The sequence below is a fragment of the Phaseolus vulgaris genome, chromosome 2 (assembly GCF_000499845.2).
Source record: "Phaseolus vulgaris cultivar G19833 chromosome 2, P. vulgaris v2.0, whole genome shotgun sequence".
Lineage (NCBI taxonomy): Eukaryota > Viridiplantae > Streptophyta > Magnoliopsida > Fabales > Fabaceae > Phaseolus > Phaseolus vulgaris.
The window spans coordinates 46,771,463-46,790,010 of record NC_023758.2 but is presented as its reverse complement, the minus strand read 5'-3'; the positions used below and the strand labels follow the sequence as shown (position 1 = coordinate 46,790,010).

At 35.0% G+C, this 18,548-nt stretch overlaps 1 protein-coding gene across 11 annotated transcripts; it reads right to left on the bottom strand.

Annotated features, from left to right (window-relative positions):
• Positions 1-28: 28 nt before the first annotated feature.
• Positions 29-17,592, bottom strand: LOC137812740 (uncharacterized protein At4g10930). Of its 11 annotated transcripts, none has more exons than XM_068614914.1 (16): positions 17,409-17,565; positions 17,112-17,298; positions 16,769-16,854; positions 14,923-15,013; positions 14,646-14,695; positions 10,047-10,119; positions 8,284-8,393; positions 7,273-7,338; positions 6,307-6,857; positions 6,132-6,212; positions 5,920-5,995; positions 3,587-4,844; positions 3,395-3,469; positions 1,766-2,827; positions 1,396-1,619; positions 29-412 (listed from the first exon to the last, which is right to left on the bottom strand). In XM_068614914.1, exons 2-15 carry the CDS (start codon positions 17,178-17,180, stop codon positions 1,404-1,406), a joined length of 3,864 nt encoding a protein of 1,287 aa, XP_068471015.1. In that variant the 5' UTR covers positions 17,181-17,298; positions 17,409-17,565; the 3' UTR covers positions 29-412; positions 1,396-1,403. The 11 variants fall into 11 exon arrangements, with proteins under 11 accessions (XP_068471015.1, XP_068471018.1, XP_068471016.1 ...); XM_068614917.1 differs by having other exon boundaries at positions 6,132-6,200; XM_068614915.1 differs by having other exon boundaries at positions 17,429-17,564.
• Positions 17,593-18,548: the final 956 nt, after the last annotated feature.

The following is an 18,548-nucleotide window of genomic DNA, read 5'->3' as shown; positions in this document are numbered from 1 at the left end:
GTTTAAGATTTACAGATTGAACATGGAATTTCTCTAACGAAACCTCATGGAAGAGTATTTTGACTTTTCTTAGATCCATGGCGGTGTGGGAACCAAAATCCAACTCATTGATTACACGTTGACGCATTTCAACGTACAAAATGCACACGTTCACAAAAAATTACGACAATCCAAACATACTATATTGCTGTTATATAACACTAAGAAACCTCTCATTCTTTGGTTTCTACTTCGTGCCTTTGTTCTTCCTCCATTTCGACTTGCATTGCAACCCTTTATAACTTCCCGTTCAGATCTACATCTTTGCGCAATGGGTTAATCTTATCGACGAATGTACTCTCTGGATTGCTACTGATTCTGATGCTCTGGATTGACGAATGTGTTCGATATTGGATCATTTGTAAGCTTTGATCTGTATAGATTAAAATAATTGAAAAAGATGAATGTTATCTATCTTTCTATGCTTGAAACATTAGCCACATTATAATATATTTTGAGGATAGATTAAATAATTACAAAATATTAATGTCATATTTATGCTTAAGACCACACAACTAAAGCAACTAAAGGATAGTTCTAAATCAAGAAACTCACTCATGTGCACTAAAATAAAATATAAAACGTAATACATATTTGCATTAGATGTGAAAAAATATTGTAATAATTAACTATATTTAAGTAACTGATTACTGTTAGTTATCCATTAGAAAAAGTTTTAAACTAATTCAAGATATGTATTACATTTAAATTTCTATAACTATATTATTGCTATGTTGTACCTACCAATTGTAGGTATGACTGTATCATATTTAAATTACTTAAATGGGTAAATTTCTTAAAAAAAAATTACCTTCTAATAATTGACTTAGGAAACTCGATAGCAAACTTAGCAAATAATACAATGGAGTGGAACCGAATTCCCAATTAGTAATCAGATCAAACATTAATATTTGAAAATGTACTGTAACTCAGATTCTGAGTTCGGAATATCCGAGTAAAAAATGTGTTAAGATTCACGTTATAATACCTAAAATTACGTTAAAATATCAATTCACACAATTTTATGAAAATATCAGGCATTTTCAATCCCATGTTGAAGAATTGATTTTTATTCAAATTAAAGTAATTTTAAATAACCGTGTTAGATAAAAAATAATCATAAATCACTTTATTTCAAAATCAATTTTAACCAAATTATTTAAAAAAAAAAATCAATTTCATTCAACATAAATCTCCATTGTGTGCTCAATTCACATATATGACGAGGTGAAGACTAGTCGTATCCACTGCTGCTGCTCCATAAAGCAAGTTTCTTAATAAGAATAGCACCATAATAAAACAAAGGCAGATTACGGGCAAAAACTAAAGAAAAACTAGTTGAGGATGGAATGATACCGTATGAATCAATTTTTTCTGTTCTGTTGGGCTGCTTCAGCATACTGCTCTGCAAGTTTCTTTACTTTCTCACCTTCCTTTATGAGAAAATTCGCATTCTTTGCTTTGCAATGATACTTCATAACTTTCTCAGTTGTTTTTGCAACAGCCCACCTGTATTGGTCAGCCGTGATTACACCACTCTTGCACAGTGGTCTGATGTGCTCCTTGATGTAAACTTCTACCTGAACAATTTCCATCATTATTACAGAAATATGAAAATTATAAAGGAAAATAGAAATGAAAGGAAACAAATATGATAGATAAACTGCATTATTTAAAAAAAAAAACTAAAGAAATAAATTAGATGGGAAAATTAATTTTACAATACCTTTTTAGTTATATGATTTACAGAGTCAATCTGCTTGGCAGTGACATCAGATTTCTCTTCCTTCCGTTGAAAACTTTCGCCAGCCTCAGATATATTAGAAGATTGGTCAGTGATAGTAGTATCAGAAACTTTTTCTGTGAGATTCTCATTCCCCCGTTCTGAAGCTTTTACTGCATTATCCAAAGCATGTTGTACATCATTATGGTAGTCATCAGCGACGCTAAGAGTTTCTGTCTTGCCATCTCCATGTAATGATCTTGATTCACCGGCTGGAAATTTTTTTATGAGTGGTTCTTTGTCTGGGCCGTATAATAAGTCTTCAAATTCTGTGTCAAGTGGCTCAACAGCACTCTCAAAGGGTAGGAGCTCAGAAGAAACAGAAGCCCTATCCCTATGGACTGCATCATTGTGACAATTTGGTGAGCAGGATGCCTCTCCTGGCACTTCCTTTCTTTCAGACCCCTCACAGTCAGCACAATCCAAAGCGATATCTGACTTTTTCAAGTTCATGGTGGAGAAAACAAGTTTCACTTTTGACTCATTTTGCTCTTGTTTTGGTTTTGAAACCTGTGTAACACTAGCACCAATATAATCTTCATCTTCCAAATCATACTCAAAATCACCATAAATATCTAGATCAGGATGCGAATCCAGTTCAAGTATATTATCGGGCCCCAACATGTCACCATTACATGTTTCTCTGTTGTCATGTGGACTACTAGGCGGGGAGTCAGATAGCAGACCAGCATTTTTCAAGGCTGTTTCAACTTCAGGGTTAGCTGAAAGATCATCGGTATTTAGTTCTGATTGTTGATCGGTAAGCATTGCTGATGAGGCTGGTGGACTTGTATCTGAGGCTACATCAGATGTTGTGTTACTCGTGCGATGCAAGAGCTCCTGTGAACAAAGGTTCAAGTACACAAGCTTGCTGTTTGATCTGTCAGCAACCTCTTTTTCAATATTAATTGCATCTGCAACAGCTAATTCTGTAATACCAGTTCTGCGAATCACAGACAGATTTGTGTTCTTCAATAAGCGCTCTGTCAGGCGGTAAAGCTGTGTCTGCACAAAATAACGAAGTTTAAGAGAGAAGAAATCTAAATATCAGAACCCTATACACAAATAAAACAGCTTGAATTGATCTTTTGGAAATAGTCACGGGCCATTACTTAAATAAGATTCAACTCCACTAACATGGCAAAAGACGAACAAATTAAATTATTCTAAACTTGTATTTTGTATTGGTATGCACCAGTTTTAATTCCCAACCCTGAAATCTGGCAACCAGTCAATCATGACTTTTATCTATGCAGAATCAACTATTCAATAAGTTTAAGATTCTATCACTTTTCAGGTTATATTATATGACTCATATCGTCATCTTAACAAAGAAACAGGGATAAAGAGAAGAATGGGATTTATGGGAAAAGCACTGGCAATCAGATGTTTTCTTTAAAACTTGAAAACAGAAGATAACTAAAATGATAAATTTTAGTTCTACAGTAAGGAAACAAGAATGACCCTCCTAAGGAATTGGAACATCTTTTCTGATCCCAGTGTCATCAGGAATCGGTGTCGGTGTCTTCATTAAAAATGCATTGATTTAACGTGTGTAACTTCAAAGCATACCTGCCTAACTGATATAGGAATTTTATTGTGGCGAGAAGGTGCCAATGTTGGTCTCATATCAATTGGCAGTTGGGCCTATTCACAGTAACAGAAAGAAGAAACAGTGAACAGCCATAACCAATTTCTGATACCAATGTCAAAGGTAAATAAAGCAATTGCATATAAACTAGTCAGATCAGATCATTTACATACAAGTAAAGGATAATGTCCTTTAAATATTGCGTTCTCTTCCTGATTTCCATTTGCTGTGTTTCCGCTGGTTGTAGCTGTTTTCCTCGCAAGGACCTCCAAGGCCCATTTTCTTTTATCATTCTTCATGCAACCAGATTTAAGACCTAACTCCTTTGTGCCAGTTTTGGCACCAGCTGACGAGATTGGTGTCCTTTCTAAGTGGTTGTTTAAACGTATTTTACCAGAAGTTGAATTATCACCAACTGGGCCGTGAACAATCTTCTTGTCTACTTTTTTTTCAGATGAAACAAAACTGATCTTTGATAAGAGATAGTTTACATCTGTTGCTTTAATAGTATTGTTATTAACGGATAGATTTGGTACTTTCTCTGATGGGTTGTTTTGTTTAGTTTGCTCAGAGTTATCAACAGTTTTAAGCACAGAGAGAGGTTTCACATCCTGTTTCCGGGGGAAAACAGATGTATCTGCTAAATACAACCTCGAAAGTATAGGATTCTTGGTTTGACATTCCGAGGCTTGCTTTGATTCTGGACCATCTGAACCTTTTCTTAGTAGATCAAGAACTGATTTTAAAGTTTCAATCTTTTCAGGCTTTGTAGCTCTCATGCAACGATATTTCCAGAACTCAATTTCACAGTCCCTATCCCATGCACGCTTTCTTCTTCCATTGGAAGTCCCAAAAATTTTCTTTGTTAAATTTTCACGCACTTTGCCTTTCTGCAACATTGACTTCTTTGCCTTCATAGCTGCAGGGGATAACTTGTTTACAAGTTCAGTTTTAGGCCCTGTTATAGCAGTCCTAAATGCTTCAAGAAGCTTGGGATCAAAATGGTTATCCTCGAAGTTTATGGAGGATTTGTTACGGACAGCTTCTCTAATTTCCTTCCTTAGATTTTGAACTACCAAGGATGATTCTCTATCCTCGGAATTTCTCTTCATGATCTTTTTAACCCTCAACCCAGCCATATTTCCTTTGCTTTCAGATGACTTGTCACAAGCATTAGTGTCACTATGTCCCTTGGAAAGCCTTCGGTCCGTCCCTTTAACAATATTCATTATATCTGGTGTGACAGTTGGCTTTGTTGGAGGATGTTTTAAAGCAGAGTGTTTTGTAGCATTTTCTAAAAGATGATCATTGGCTGTGTCATTAGTATTACTCATTTGCCTATCAGTAGCTTTAATTTTCTTTGGCACAACTTCATCAGGAAGTTCAGGCTCAGCATCTCCATCCTCAGCCTTTATATGAACTTGCTCAGAACTGTCACATCAACAACAAAATCAAGGGAAAAAGAACAAAAAGAAGGTCAAGTTTTGAACTCCTCATGTGGTGAACATAAAACAGATAACAATTAAAACATTTAGTTCAACATGCATTTAAAGATCATAGACAACTAACGCAGTTTTAATAGCACACGAGTAAGAAATGCTACTGCTCTTATTTCTTTCCGTTTGTGAGTATTAGAATTCATCAAGATTCAAAGTGCTCTGGTTCATTAATGTATTTGTTGGAAACCAGCAGCACCAATTTTATGATGATATTTTGTCATCGACTACATACTTTCAAAGGTGAGGTGAGCATCATAAGCGTCCCCTATACATTACAACTACAATACACAGGTTTTTGAATAATATACAACTTTCTATTCTATCTATATTGTTAATAAGTACCACATTAGCTCGGAATATAAAAAAAATAGTCTTTGTAAGATTGAGAAATCCTCCTCTCCTCCAAAGCCAGCTTTTACAGCTGAGTTAGGCCCATTCCATTTCTAATATCTGTGGCATGGTACATCTTGATATCAGAAGAATAAAACAGTATCCAGAGGGCCATCAAGCTAGGAGAAACCCTGACAATCTGTTACCCCCATTAAGTCCCCCAAATACCATCGAAGATCTAAAGGACTTGATCTGACACCTCTATACCCGAGTCAACCATATGGATGGGCATTTAAAGGAAACTAGTATTATAAAAAATACATTTCTTTAACATTAAGAAAAAGTTACTTCAAAATGTAATATTAAGTATTAAAAAATAATGTCTCTTGGTATGTATTTGTGACTCACTATCATAGAAATCTGCATACACAATAATATACAAACATTGTTTTGATTTTAGATCTTTTATGTTGCTCATGTATGTGATATAGCATGTATGTGTCAGTGTTGGGTTCAGTGTCTATGTTGGAATAATACAGTACACCACACAGGAGGACTATGGCAAAGTGTGCTTCCTCCTACAGCATTTTTTACATCCTCTCTCTGCCTCTCTCTCCAGTACAATGCCCAAGGAACACTACTCAATTCATATGATACAAGTTTAAATGACTGTTTACCTGTAATCAGCATGCTTTCTCTTTCCACCAGCCACTCTGACATTGTCTTTACAAGCATTGACTTCAATATCATCTCCTGAGAATATTTTATTATCCACATTATAAGGTTTAAGAACTGGTCTAAATGCCACCAATATCATCCATAAATGGTTTCTCACAGTCCAAGTGTGGACTAAAATAAAGAAATCACATTTCTAAGAATGGTTGAGTACCTTTTGAAAAACATTCCTCTGAAGTCAAGCATGGGACAATGGTTGCTTGATCTTTTGGTTCACTCTTGTCTGCATTATCAACTATAAGCACAATAAGATTATGACAATCAGTCTGCTTACAATAGATACTTTTCAAGCTCACAGAAAGCTAGTGATATATAATAATATGGTTTACCAGATAAAAAAGAGCCCACTGACAAACCAAGATCAAGACCCATATTGGATTCAATTCTGGATGGACTAGTTTTGGTATGGGATTCATCCAAAAACTTGGTTCCATCCAAGGGACTGGGTTCATTCATTGCTCCACTGGTACTTTTCTCTAAATCATTATGCACTAAGGACATAGAAGTTAGGCTACAGGATAAATTGTTTGATAAAGACAGTTCCAGTTCTTCTTCCTCCATGATCGGTAATGAATTTGTCCTGATTTCGCCACTTTGCTGATCATTTGTGTCAAACATTAAAATACATGATTCAGTCATTGGATCCCCACCAACTTCAAAAGGCAATAGGCTTTTCTCACTTGTTGCTGGAACCCATTTTGTTCTATCAACCATCGAGACAACAACAGCTGTTTCTCCTGTATCAGCAACAGAGACAGACACTTTTCCTGAAAAGGAATCCTCAGCATGGCATTCATTGTTACTATTGTCTGCATTACAATCCACGGTTGTCCTCTCCATTGAATTAGATGCTCCTTTAGAAACATCATCTGCTACACACCTAAAACAAAACCCTGAATCAGAATACTATAGGATGGAAAGAAAATATCAAATACTGTCAACAAAATATGTAATAATTCATGTAAAGGAAGATTGCCTAGGGGTTTTGTTAAAAGCATCCCTTTGAAAGTTCAATTTTGTCAGCGGATAAATACATTAGTTTCATAGTTGATCACATCATAAATAACTTCTAATTTTGGCAAATATTATTTTAATTATCTAACCATGTTTTCTATCAATTTTATCTACAATAGCTAGAACACATCAAATTCTATTTTATTATTTATACGCTAGTAGCCCATATGTGCATGCATCTTAACAAGTACAAACCAGATCGAGCTTTGAGATTAAAGGAAGAGAAAAAGTAATTAGAAGAACGAAAATATCCAGCAGAATAACCAGTAAAGTCAATCTACCTGGGGCATAACCATGTATTGTCTGACATACTTTCAGTATCAAATCCCACACAGAATGCATGATACCTGTCATAATTCAATTGAAGCAAAATTATGTGGTACTGTTTATAAAATTCAGTAATAATATATTCATGAATTGATTTCACAAGCTCTTTTCTATATTATCTAGCTTGTATATCATTGATGGTCCTGCTTTATATCATTGATGGTCCTGCTTTATATCATTGATGGTCATGCTTTGATAAGGCAGTCATATAAACCATATGAAATATAACAAGACACATTATCCACACTATCCGGAAAGTAAGTTCAGACCTGACTACACCCTTGACTTCCATCAAATTTGTAATTCACCTACTAGACTTAAATAAACTTCCATTACTGTTAATTATGAACTTATCCATAAATATTATGACAAGCTAATAAACTGCTGAAAAATTAACATCGGGACTAGTGATGTAGTCAAATCATGGGAAAAACCCATGTGTCACATCGATTAAAGATAATGTCGAAATATAGTATATAAATGCAAGCAATTATCATCTTATAAGTTGATTTTGTTGAATTGAATTAAACTTAAATAACTGTGTAAGATGGTATCATCCTATAGATTCATTAAAATGGTCACTCACCATGTTATTCACGTAGCAAGGCCAATAGTGTTAGATGTAAGGATATGCTACAAATCTCACATCAATTAGAGATATAATCAAATTATAGTATATAAATGACTCCAAAGACCACCTTATTACCCAATTTCGCAGGGTTGAGTTAGCAGTAAATCCACTTTCTAAGAGAAACAATTTTTTTTTTGCAAAAACAACTTATAAGTGGAGTTTAAACCCAAAGCAAATATGCAATTACACGGAGCAGACCAATCCAATCCCAACATCATAGTTCTAGAATACAATAACCAACTAAAAGTTTACTCAGTGGCATCTTAAACAACAAAAATTCATTTCAAATTGTATATCTCAAACTTATTAACCTAATCTGTTGATTTAAGCTTACCATATATCACATGAATCACATGCTATTGATGTACTGAGATCAGAATCTCCTTCAACAGTAGCCAACCCATTTCGAACCTTGCAGTCATCGCCATCCAAGCAAATAACTGCCTACAAAATGATAAAATACATAAGGATTAGTGCTATACATTAGTTTTTTTAAAAAGACCAGATATGTTGAAATTATGGAACTCCAAACTTGCAAAAGCTAATATTTTATCTAGCTCATCACGATGTGAATGCAAATGCCATGTATTTGAGAGAGTACTAATTATTGTCCATGGCTAATTTCATTATTATTTTTTTTGTATAAAGTAGGAAAAATCTAATTAGCATTTTACTTATTCATTCAAAAAAGGGAAATAGGCTAGACAATAAAAAATTGCATGCTTTGGTTTACATAAAGTATAACCAACAAATTGCTCCAAGATATAATATTAGAGATGAAATTGATCCTATTGTTCTAATGACAAGTGGATGATAATGAAGATGAGGAGAATGAATTGGTTTTTATGATCCCACTCTTAATTGGGCATCTCATTATGAAACTTCAAGCATTGGAGAGCCAAGAATTTATACAAGGACATAGGAAATTAATTAAAAAAAGCAACCATCAAGTAGTGGTTGTTATTGTATCTTCCCATGCTTCTAGGAAGGTCTAGGTGCAACTTTAACCTCAACAGGAAGAAGGGGCAAAGAGAATTTTCAACTTGGGATTGATCATGAAATGGAATTTGATAGCTCTAACTATGAGTATGAAGAAACTGAAGAATTACTTAACTTTGACAAGTTTTTCTCTAAAGGGTAAGAGGAGGGATAAGGCCCATTGGATAACATTGATGTAGGAATTGAAAATGAACCAGAGACTTACAAATTTAGGACGTTTGTCTTATGTTTGTTGATATTTTAAAGTCTTGGAACTTGAACTTCGTAGTGTTTTGTTGCTTTGATTTCATTATTAGAATTTCTAGACTTATTATTATTACTTATAATATTTTCTTTCATTATTTTTGCATTACAACTATATTCCTGCTTTTTTTTATTTATCTACAGATTTTTTTTTTGGTTTGCAATGCTTCTTCCACAGCCTGTCTTTGCATACGATATATTTTCATAAAGGATTTTTGAATTGCCAATACTTTTTGTTATCCAATATAAAAAATTCTGCTATCTATGGATGGTTCTAACCAATAAGGAGTTGAGTGAAGTGTGATGGAGTGAAAGCCGCCAAGATGTCGGCTCTTAAGGGTGGTGGTTTGATAGGAACTTGGGTATTATGGGGTGCTTAAATCCCACATTGAGTAGTATGGAATGCTTGCCGGAGAGTATTTAAGTGTTTGGTTCTCCTCCCTAAATAACTAACTTTTGAGGGTGAGTTCTCCAAGTGTTGTGTACTTATCATTGAATGATGTCATGTAATTCATGTAGCTTACCTAACCTAGTAGGAAAAGGATTTTGTTGTAGTTCAAGTTAGTTATAAGGCCAATGTATACACTGAAACAAACCACAGGTAACAGAGTGAGTGCTAAGGATATAAATGCCAAAAAATTATATGTACAATATGACTCTAGATAGAGTAGTAACAATTAGATAACACTAGAAATCAACTTACAATAAGAATAAAAAGATCTTTGCATGGAGGATACGTGCTCATGCAAAAATACAAAAAAAAACTAGAAGCAAGGTTGTCGTTAATATTAACTAACCAGATGTCAAGATTTTTTGCATGTAATTCTAAAATTATATTATATGGAAAACAATTACATTTTCATCAATGTAGTATGAGGGAAATGACAGTGTGTTATTCTTCCCTTCAATGGACCAGTCATCGTCATCTCTGCAATCATAAAGAAAAACAGTGAAAATATTATATAATTATTTTACAGCAGCAGAAACATGATAAAACTGTAAAGTATTAGTGGAAAGAAATAAGTGAAATATATTTCTGAGATATTTTACAAATGTGATTACAGTCTCTATTTATAGACTGTTTTACAACCTAATTAAAGAAAGAAATAATAGGCAATGAAAGCCAGAAATAATGAGTGTTTAAAGCTGTACAAATCAAATCAAATCACTAACAAATCTGTCCTAATAAATATAAAATAGAATCTGCACTTAATTATAACATAATTCTCCTGATTATGCAACACTCCCCCTCAAGTTGGTGAATGTATATCTATCATTCCCAACTTGCAAGTAAGATCTTCGAATTGTTTTGCGGGAAGTCCCTTAGTAAACATATCTGCCAATTGGAGTCTTGAAGGGATGTACTCAGTGGCTATAAGACCATCATCCAACTTTTCTTTAATAAAGTGTCGGTCTATCTCTACGTGCTTTGTTCGATCATGTTGAACCGGATTGTGTGCAATACTGATAGCGGACTTATTATCACATGCCAAACTCATAGGAGCTTCATATTTTATTTTTAGGTCATCAAGTATGATCTTCATCCATAAGAGTTCACACACCCCTTGAGCCATGGCTCTAAATTCTGCCTCTGCACTTGATCTTGCAACTACATTTTGCTTCTTGCTCCTCCATGTCACCAGATTTCCACCCAAGAACATGCAGTAGCCTGTGGTGGATCTCCTATCAACAATCGATCCTGCATAGTCAGCATCAGTATATACTTTCATGGATAAGTTTTCCCCCTTTTTGAATAGCAATCCTTTTCCTGGAGAGGCTTTTAAGTACTGAATAATTTTATCTACTGCTTGCAAGTGTCTTTCTCTTGGATCATGCATAAATTGACTAACCACACTAACTGCATAGGCTATATCTGGCCTAGTGTGTGAAAGATAAATGAGTTTTCCCACAAGTCTTTGATATTGTGTCTTCTCCACTTTTGGGTTTTCCTCATCATTCCCAATCCTATGATTTTGCTCTATTGGCACTCCAGTGGGCTTACAACCCAACTTACCAATCTCTTTGAGAAGATCAAGGATGTATTTCCTTTGAGAAATAAAGATGCCCTGTCTCGAGTAAGCAACCTCTATCCCAAGGAAGTACTTCAGCTTCCCAAGATCCTTCATTTCAAATTGAGCAGCTAGTCTCTCCCTCAAATTTTGTTTTTCAATCTCATCATCACCTGTAATAATCATATCATCTACATAGACCAAAAGTAGAGTGAGTTTACCATTCTGAGAATGTTTTATAAACAGAGTATGGTCACCTTGGCTTTGTCGGTACCCCAAAGATACCATAGCTTGAGTAAACCTTCCAAACCAAGCACGAGGTGATTGTTTAAGACCATATAGGGCCTTCTTAAGTCTGCACGCCTTATTCCCTTCATTAACAATACCATACCCAGGTGGAATCTCCATGTATACTTCTTCCTCCAAGCTTCCATGCAAGAAGGCATTTTTAACATCAAATTGATGCATTGCCCAACCAAAGTGTGCCGCCAGGGAGAGAATAATCCTGACGGTATTCATTTTTGCCACTGGAGCAAAAGTCTCCTCATAATCGATCCCATAGGTTTGAGTGTACCCTTTTGCAACCAACCTTGCTTTATACCGATCCAGTGTGCCATCAGACTTATACTTAACTGTGTATATCCACCTACAACCCACTGCTTTCTTATCTTTTGGTCTCTCTACAATCTCCCAAGTCTCATTCCTTTCTAACGCGCTCATTTCTTCATTCATGGCTCGAATCCAGTTATCATCTTTTAAGGCTTCTTGTACCGATGTAGGGATTTTGATAGAATCAATAGCTGAAAGAAAACTCTGGTGCTGCATAGAAAGTTTTTCTGTAGACACAAATTGGGATATAGGATATTTGGCACAAGATCTTTTTTCTTTTCTCAAGGCAATAGGTAAATCATTTAGGTTAGGTTCAAAAGCAGTATTTAAGGTGTCCTCAAGAGTCTCACTGGTATGAGTTCTTACCTCCGGTTCAGACAATTGAAGTTGCTGTTCGACCAGGACGGGTTCTTGTTGCCTTCGCTGATATTGTTTTCCAAAATATTTGTCTTCATTATTCTTCTCTGGTAATGATGTTGGTGCAGGGTCTTTGTCATCCTTCCTAAGAACGAAATCCTGTAACAAAGGAAAAGGTGGCAACTCAAGGTCCTCAGCTTCTTGAATACTCTCCCCCTGAAGCTGAGAACTAGGAAAGAAAGACTCTGTTTCATGGAAGGTGACATCTTTGGAAATATAAACTTTACGACTTTGAGGATGATAACATTTGTACCCCTTTTTGTAGGGGGCATAACCGATGAAGACACATTTGATGGCACGAGGATCTAACTTACCCCGATTAGGACTATGAACATGGACAAAAGCAGGACAACCAAAGACACGATTCTGAAGACTATTCAACATGGGAATAGAAGGATAGAATGTGGTCATAACCTGAATAGGAGTAACACCCTCTAGAACCCGAGAGGGTAATCTATTAATCAAATAAGTGGCAGTCAGGACTGCTTCCCCCCAGTAAGATCTAGGAACAGATGTTTGGAAAAGTAAAGCTCGAGTAACCTCAAGGAGATGACGATTTTTCCTTTCAGCAACCCCATTTTGTTGAGGAGTGTCCACACAGGTTAATTCATGAACAACTCCATTTTCCTCAAGGAACTTGGAAAGGTTTTGGTTCACATATTCTCTTCCATTATCAGAACGCAATCTCTTAATTGAACTTTCAAATTGTGTTTGAATCATTCTGTAAAACTTTACAAACAAGTGAAAAACTTCAGACTTATCTTTCATGAGAAATAACCAAGTAACCCGAGTACAATCATCAATAAATGAAACAAACCATTTTGTACCCGAGATATTAGGAATAGGTGAAGGTCCCCATACATCTGAATGAATAAGATCAAAAGGTTTAGAACTTTTATTACCATTGGGAGGAAAAGTTGTCCGATGGTGTTTAGCAAACTGACAAACATCACAATGAAATGACTCAGCAGACACTTTTGTAAATAAAACAGGAAATAAGGACTTTAGGGTACTAAATGGAGGATGACCAAGACGTCTGTGTTGAAGCCATATCTGAGAGGATGACCAAGATTCACGACCTTGCTGAAGATTAGAAGTGTGTGCCTGTAGTCTAGCACCCTTTTTACTTTCTTCATGCTGTAAATAATATAACCCGCCCTGCTCTTTAGCAATTCCAATAGTCTTCCCCGTGACAAGATCCTGAAAAACACAATGGGAAGGGAAAAATACCACTGTACAATTTAAATCTTGGGTAATCTTTTGAATAGACAAGAGGTTATTGGATAGTTTGGGAACATGAAGCACATTTTTTAAAGGAAATGAAGGTTGAAGGTGAATGTTACCACGACCATTAATGGGGGTAGTGGAACCATTAGCAATAGTAATATATGGCTTACCGGATAAAGTAGTGTAGGATGAAAAAGAAGAGGAATGAGGTGTCATATGATCAGTAGCACCAGAGTCTATAATCCAGATATTTTCAGTACTAGAAGCATTAAAGGATAAAAAACTAGAACTCTTACCACTCATAGTAAAGGAACAATAGCTAGATGGCTTACTAAGGGAGTCCATGAGAGTTCAAAACCAACTGAGTTTTTCAGATTGGCAAAATTTGATCCTGTTCACACACACAGGAAAAAAAAATCTGCCGGAAAAATTTTCCGGTGGCGGTTTCAGGCGGCCAGCGGCGGTTTCCGGCGAGCAGTGGCAGTTCCGGCGAGCGGTGCAGTTTCCGGCGAGCGACGGCAGTGGTGGTCGGTGGTGGTCAATGGTGCAAGGTGGTGGTGGTGGTCAATGGAGAAAGGATAAGGAAAATAGAAAGTTGCAGCAATGAAGGCTGTCCAACAAATAATTGCAGCAATGAAGGCTGTCAAGGAAAATGATTACAGCAATGAAGGCTAAAAAAAAATTTGCGGAAGCAGAGTCTCCTAGATCAGGAGCTCTGATACCAAGTGGAAAGAAATAAGTGAAATATATTTCTGAGATATTTTACAAATGTGATTACAGTCTCTATTTATAGACTGTTTTACAACCTAATTAAAGAAAGAAATAATAGGCAATGAAAGCCAGAAATAATGAGTGTTTAAAGCTGTACAAATCAAATCAAATCACTAACAAATCTGTCCTAATAAATATAAAATAGAATCTGCACTTAATTATAACATAATTCTCCTGATTATGCAACAGTATTTACTCAAAATTGAGTAATAAAACATGTATTTAGTCAAAATTTAGTACTGAAACTGTTAAGTATTTAATTAAAATTCAGTGATAATGGTGGATGGCTAGAATTAAGCGAAATTCACGACTTTCAACTTAAACACCAATTCAGAAAATCCTACGCTTAATGTATCTGGATATAAACAAACAATGAAAACAAAGCTGTCAGTCATATACACACATAATGGTAGAAACTTACCTGAGGAGTGAATCATCCTCAACTTTGTTGTTTCCAATGGTATCATATACCTTCACAATCATCAGTTTAGCATGTTTAGCCACACAGGAAATCTTAATAGTATTTTGAAGGTATTATATACGTTAAAAAACATAGATTTTCGTAATAATATTAATCAAAGCAACAAAGTACATGGTCTAGAACAGAATTAATAAGGTGGGTAAATTCAATTGTAACCTGAAGATTTATACTAAAGCAATGAAGAAAAAGCAGCATTCCGCAATTTTATATCACTCACTGGAACACAAGTGATTAACTGAAACTCATTCTGGCAAAGTGGGCAAAGATTGGTGATGGTAGCCCAGTTGTCAATGCATACAAAGCAGAACCTGTGAAATAAATGAACCAACCAAAAACTTCAGATTAAAATTTCAATATACATACTGAAAAATTCAGAAAAAAAAACATTTAATGGGACTAAGTAAATGTAAAGAATAAAAATTTAACAAAACAAAATTATTGTGAAGTAATAGATGCTCTCCTACAAGCATGAAAACACTCCCTTTAAACTTACGCATCCATACAGAAGATTTTTCTTCCCAAAGGTCACATGGCACATTTCAATATAAAGAAGAATTGCACAGAGTGAATTGGAGGGGCTAAAGATACACCAGTAGCCTTTGTCTTTACTGAGATAGTATACCACCATCAATGGACATATACGTAATACATGAAGAAAAGAAGCTGAAGTTTACACTAATGAAAATTTATCACAAAAAGAGTAAGATACTAAGATAGAAAAACAGAATATTCTACAAGATAGTATAGTGCATCTAAGAAATCCCTTTCATCCTGGAACTTTTGCCCATGAAAATCCTCATATTACAATACCACATTCATAACTTTCCCACCAAAGCCAAAAGCAAGCATAGCAAAACAAAAATATTTTGGTGAGTGAGAATAAAATATTTAACACAGTTTAACCAATGTATATTAGGCCTTAAAAGGTAACTAGGCCTGAATCAAATTAAACTAGACATATAATTCCATAATTCTATTGAACATAACCAAATTAGTTGGGTTTCATGAATCGTGAGAATTAAACTGTAATGACAGATTTTATAATCCAGTAAACCAATTTTGAACTAAAGAACCAGATTTGTTCTGTTTCTACAAAAACTGGCTCAAATCTGATTTTGCCTGTTCAATTGAAACAAAATACAGTTATTTATACTGAACTACTTCATTCAACATAACCAGTTAAAAATAAGTTCAGAAATCTAGTTCTTTTTAATCAAACAAGTTCCCTCAGTTTCTTAACATCATCGACAGATAGTTTTGATGTCCTAATCGGCTTGGTACTTCAGAACCTAAAACTTTTGAATAAAGCTGCAAACTTGACAGTAGAGGTGATTGAAACTTCATTTAATCTTCTTATGTCATCAAATTCTAATAAGGTGTTCAAAATTAACTGTCAATGTTATTCAAATTGCAAAGAGATGAAAAGTATCAAGGGAAGGCTCATTTTCATAGCTGCTCAGCGTTTGCCAGTCACTACACTACCACTAAAAAGATCATTTTTATTGAAACAAAGTGTGGTACATTCATCTCCTAAGAGCAGGAAGTGTAATTCTTAAAATCAAAGAGGAAGGCCGAGTAAGCATCTCTTAGTGGAGAAGATTGTAAGTTATCCATTTATCATTCTAAAAAAACATAAAAATTTACCAAGCGGGAAAAAAGCTTTTGATGTTATTATAAATAAATATTAGATTCATTTTCACAATTCAATCAAAACCAAGTCCAACAATGACTTGCGCCCATTAGCATGAATAGTTTGGATAATTTCTGAAGGATATTTTGTTTAAAGCTCTCAATAAGTTGAATCAAACAGCAACGTACAATCAGACTTTTACAAGTACATATCATCAATCACTATTTCTTCTATATAAGTCACTCCCTTATTTCTTCACCGTGAAGAATGAATAATGAAACCTACTTCTGCTAACTCCGCAGATGAGGTGCAAGGCACAATCCATAAAACAAATTGACACTACCAAACCGAGGAGATTAAGATATGACAATTTTTAAAAGAGTTAAAACATATATTTTATAAGCCTTTAAGAAGTGCGTAAATAAATACATACCAGTGCTGACAGCAATCCAGAACTCCCCTGTCAATAACCATATCCATGCATATTCCACATGTTTCCCCTTCCATAGCTTCATCATCCTGTTAATTAACAAATATCGAGTGATCCGGGGAAACAAATACCGTAAGTGATCAACCAGTTGCCATACACGACTCTATCTAGGGCAAACACGTGAATCATCCAAACAACATAAATGAAATTAAAATTTAAAGAAAACTTGAAATGATCAAAACTACAAAAATAAGCGTAAGCGAGGGTTTAAGCAACAATTTATATCCAGAGCGAAAACCTCCAATATACAGTAATTACAAGTGAAGACGAAAACCGACAAGCTTACATTATCGTTGGCATCAAAAGCATCGTGTGTGAGTGAGAGAATATCATTGGTCACGAAATCCGCCTCCATTGAGAAGCTAAACTCGAAGCCAGAAACTAATTAACCGTGCTCTGTGTTAATCAGAGAAACGGCCACGGTACTTTGGAACCAAACCTCGGCACAGTTCAATTTGTGAAAGTTGCAGGACCTTGAAGAATCGCCAAAAGGATAGAGACACGGAAAAAGAATGCGATGAGAACAAACAATCACGCGATAAGATGGTAGAGTGCTAAAGCGTCTAATAAATTAATCAATTGCCTGTGAAATTATCGACTAACGGAATTCGGCGAAGAGAAACCGCGGTATGTAACTTAGCCGGGATTCAATTCATCCGATCTCGCTCCGAAACGTTTCGTTGAAAATTGAAAACCTCTATACGTTGTCGACGACGTCTTCGACATCACGTGCGCAACGTGAGTGAGCATTTAGCGCTTTCTTTTTTTCTCTTTTTTTTTACTCATGGGCCATTGATAATTAGGGATGAAAGGGCGATTTCTTCCTCCACCCCCGATTTCATCCTGCACCTCCTTGGGGATGGTGAAATTACCATATTCATATTCCTCACCCCTTCTTAATCTTCTTCTCTTCTTCTTTATCCTCCTCAATGTTTAACTCCTAAAATGCTACTCCCATGCCAATTATTAGGAAAAAACTACAAGGGAATTGATTTATATTTTCAAGGAAACTTTTTTTAAACAGTTTTTAACAATGAATATTTTTACCGTCAATAATAAGTATTTTTTAATCATCACTGCTAACCACTAAACACTTTTTAGATTAATTCTCCCTGCACCAGACCAATTGTGATTGCACTAACACTTTATAAAAAAATGTATATTTTACCCTTAATCTTCCATATATCTATATTTACAACACAAATAAGAGAGTTCCGAATATGCAAATCTGAAACTGAGATGTGTCTTCCGAATATGACCATCAACAATAAAATTATGTAACTTTTTAAGTAGAAGAATACGAAGATAAAGCTAAAACAGTTTAGAAAAATAATGATACTTTTTAACAAGTCTTATTTCAAAGAAAGACCTATATAGATAATTGCTGTGTTTAAGTCTTGTTTGTGAATATTTATAAATGTATATGGCACTTTTAAAGAATAGTGGTGGATACTTTTTTAAAGATATGATGTAAGATTTTATTAAAACAAAGCATTTAACATGTATTATTAAAATGTATTATATGACATTTAATATATTCTAAAGTGTAGTTTATAGAGTATATATGACTTTGCATAAGTGATTGACTTGTAGCAGTTATATAATACTATAAAGTTGAACATGACAAACATAACAATATACAAAATCAAATGTCCAATGTGTGGACATCAATTAAAAGGAAGAAGGACACGATCGTGCGAATATTTCTGTACCTTTGAAGGAT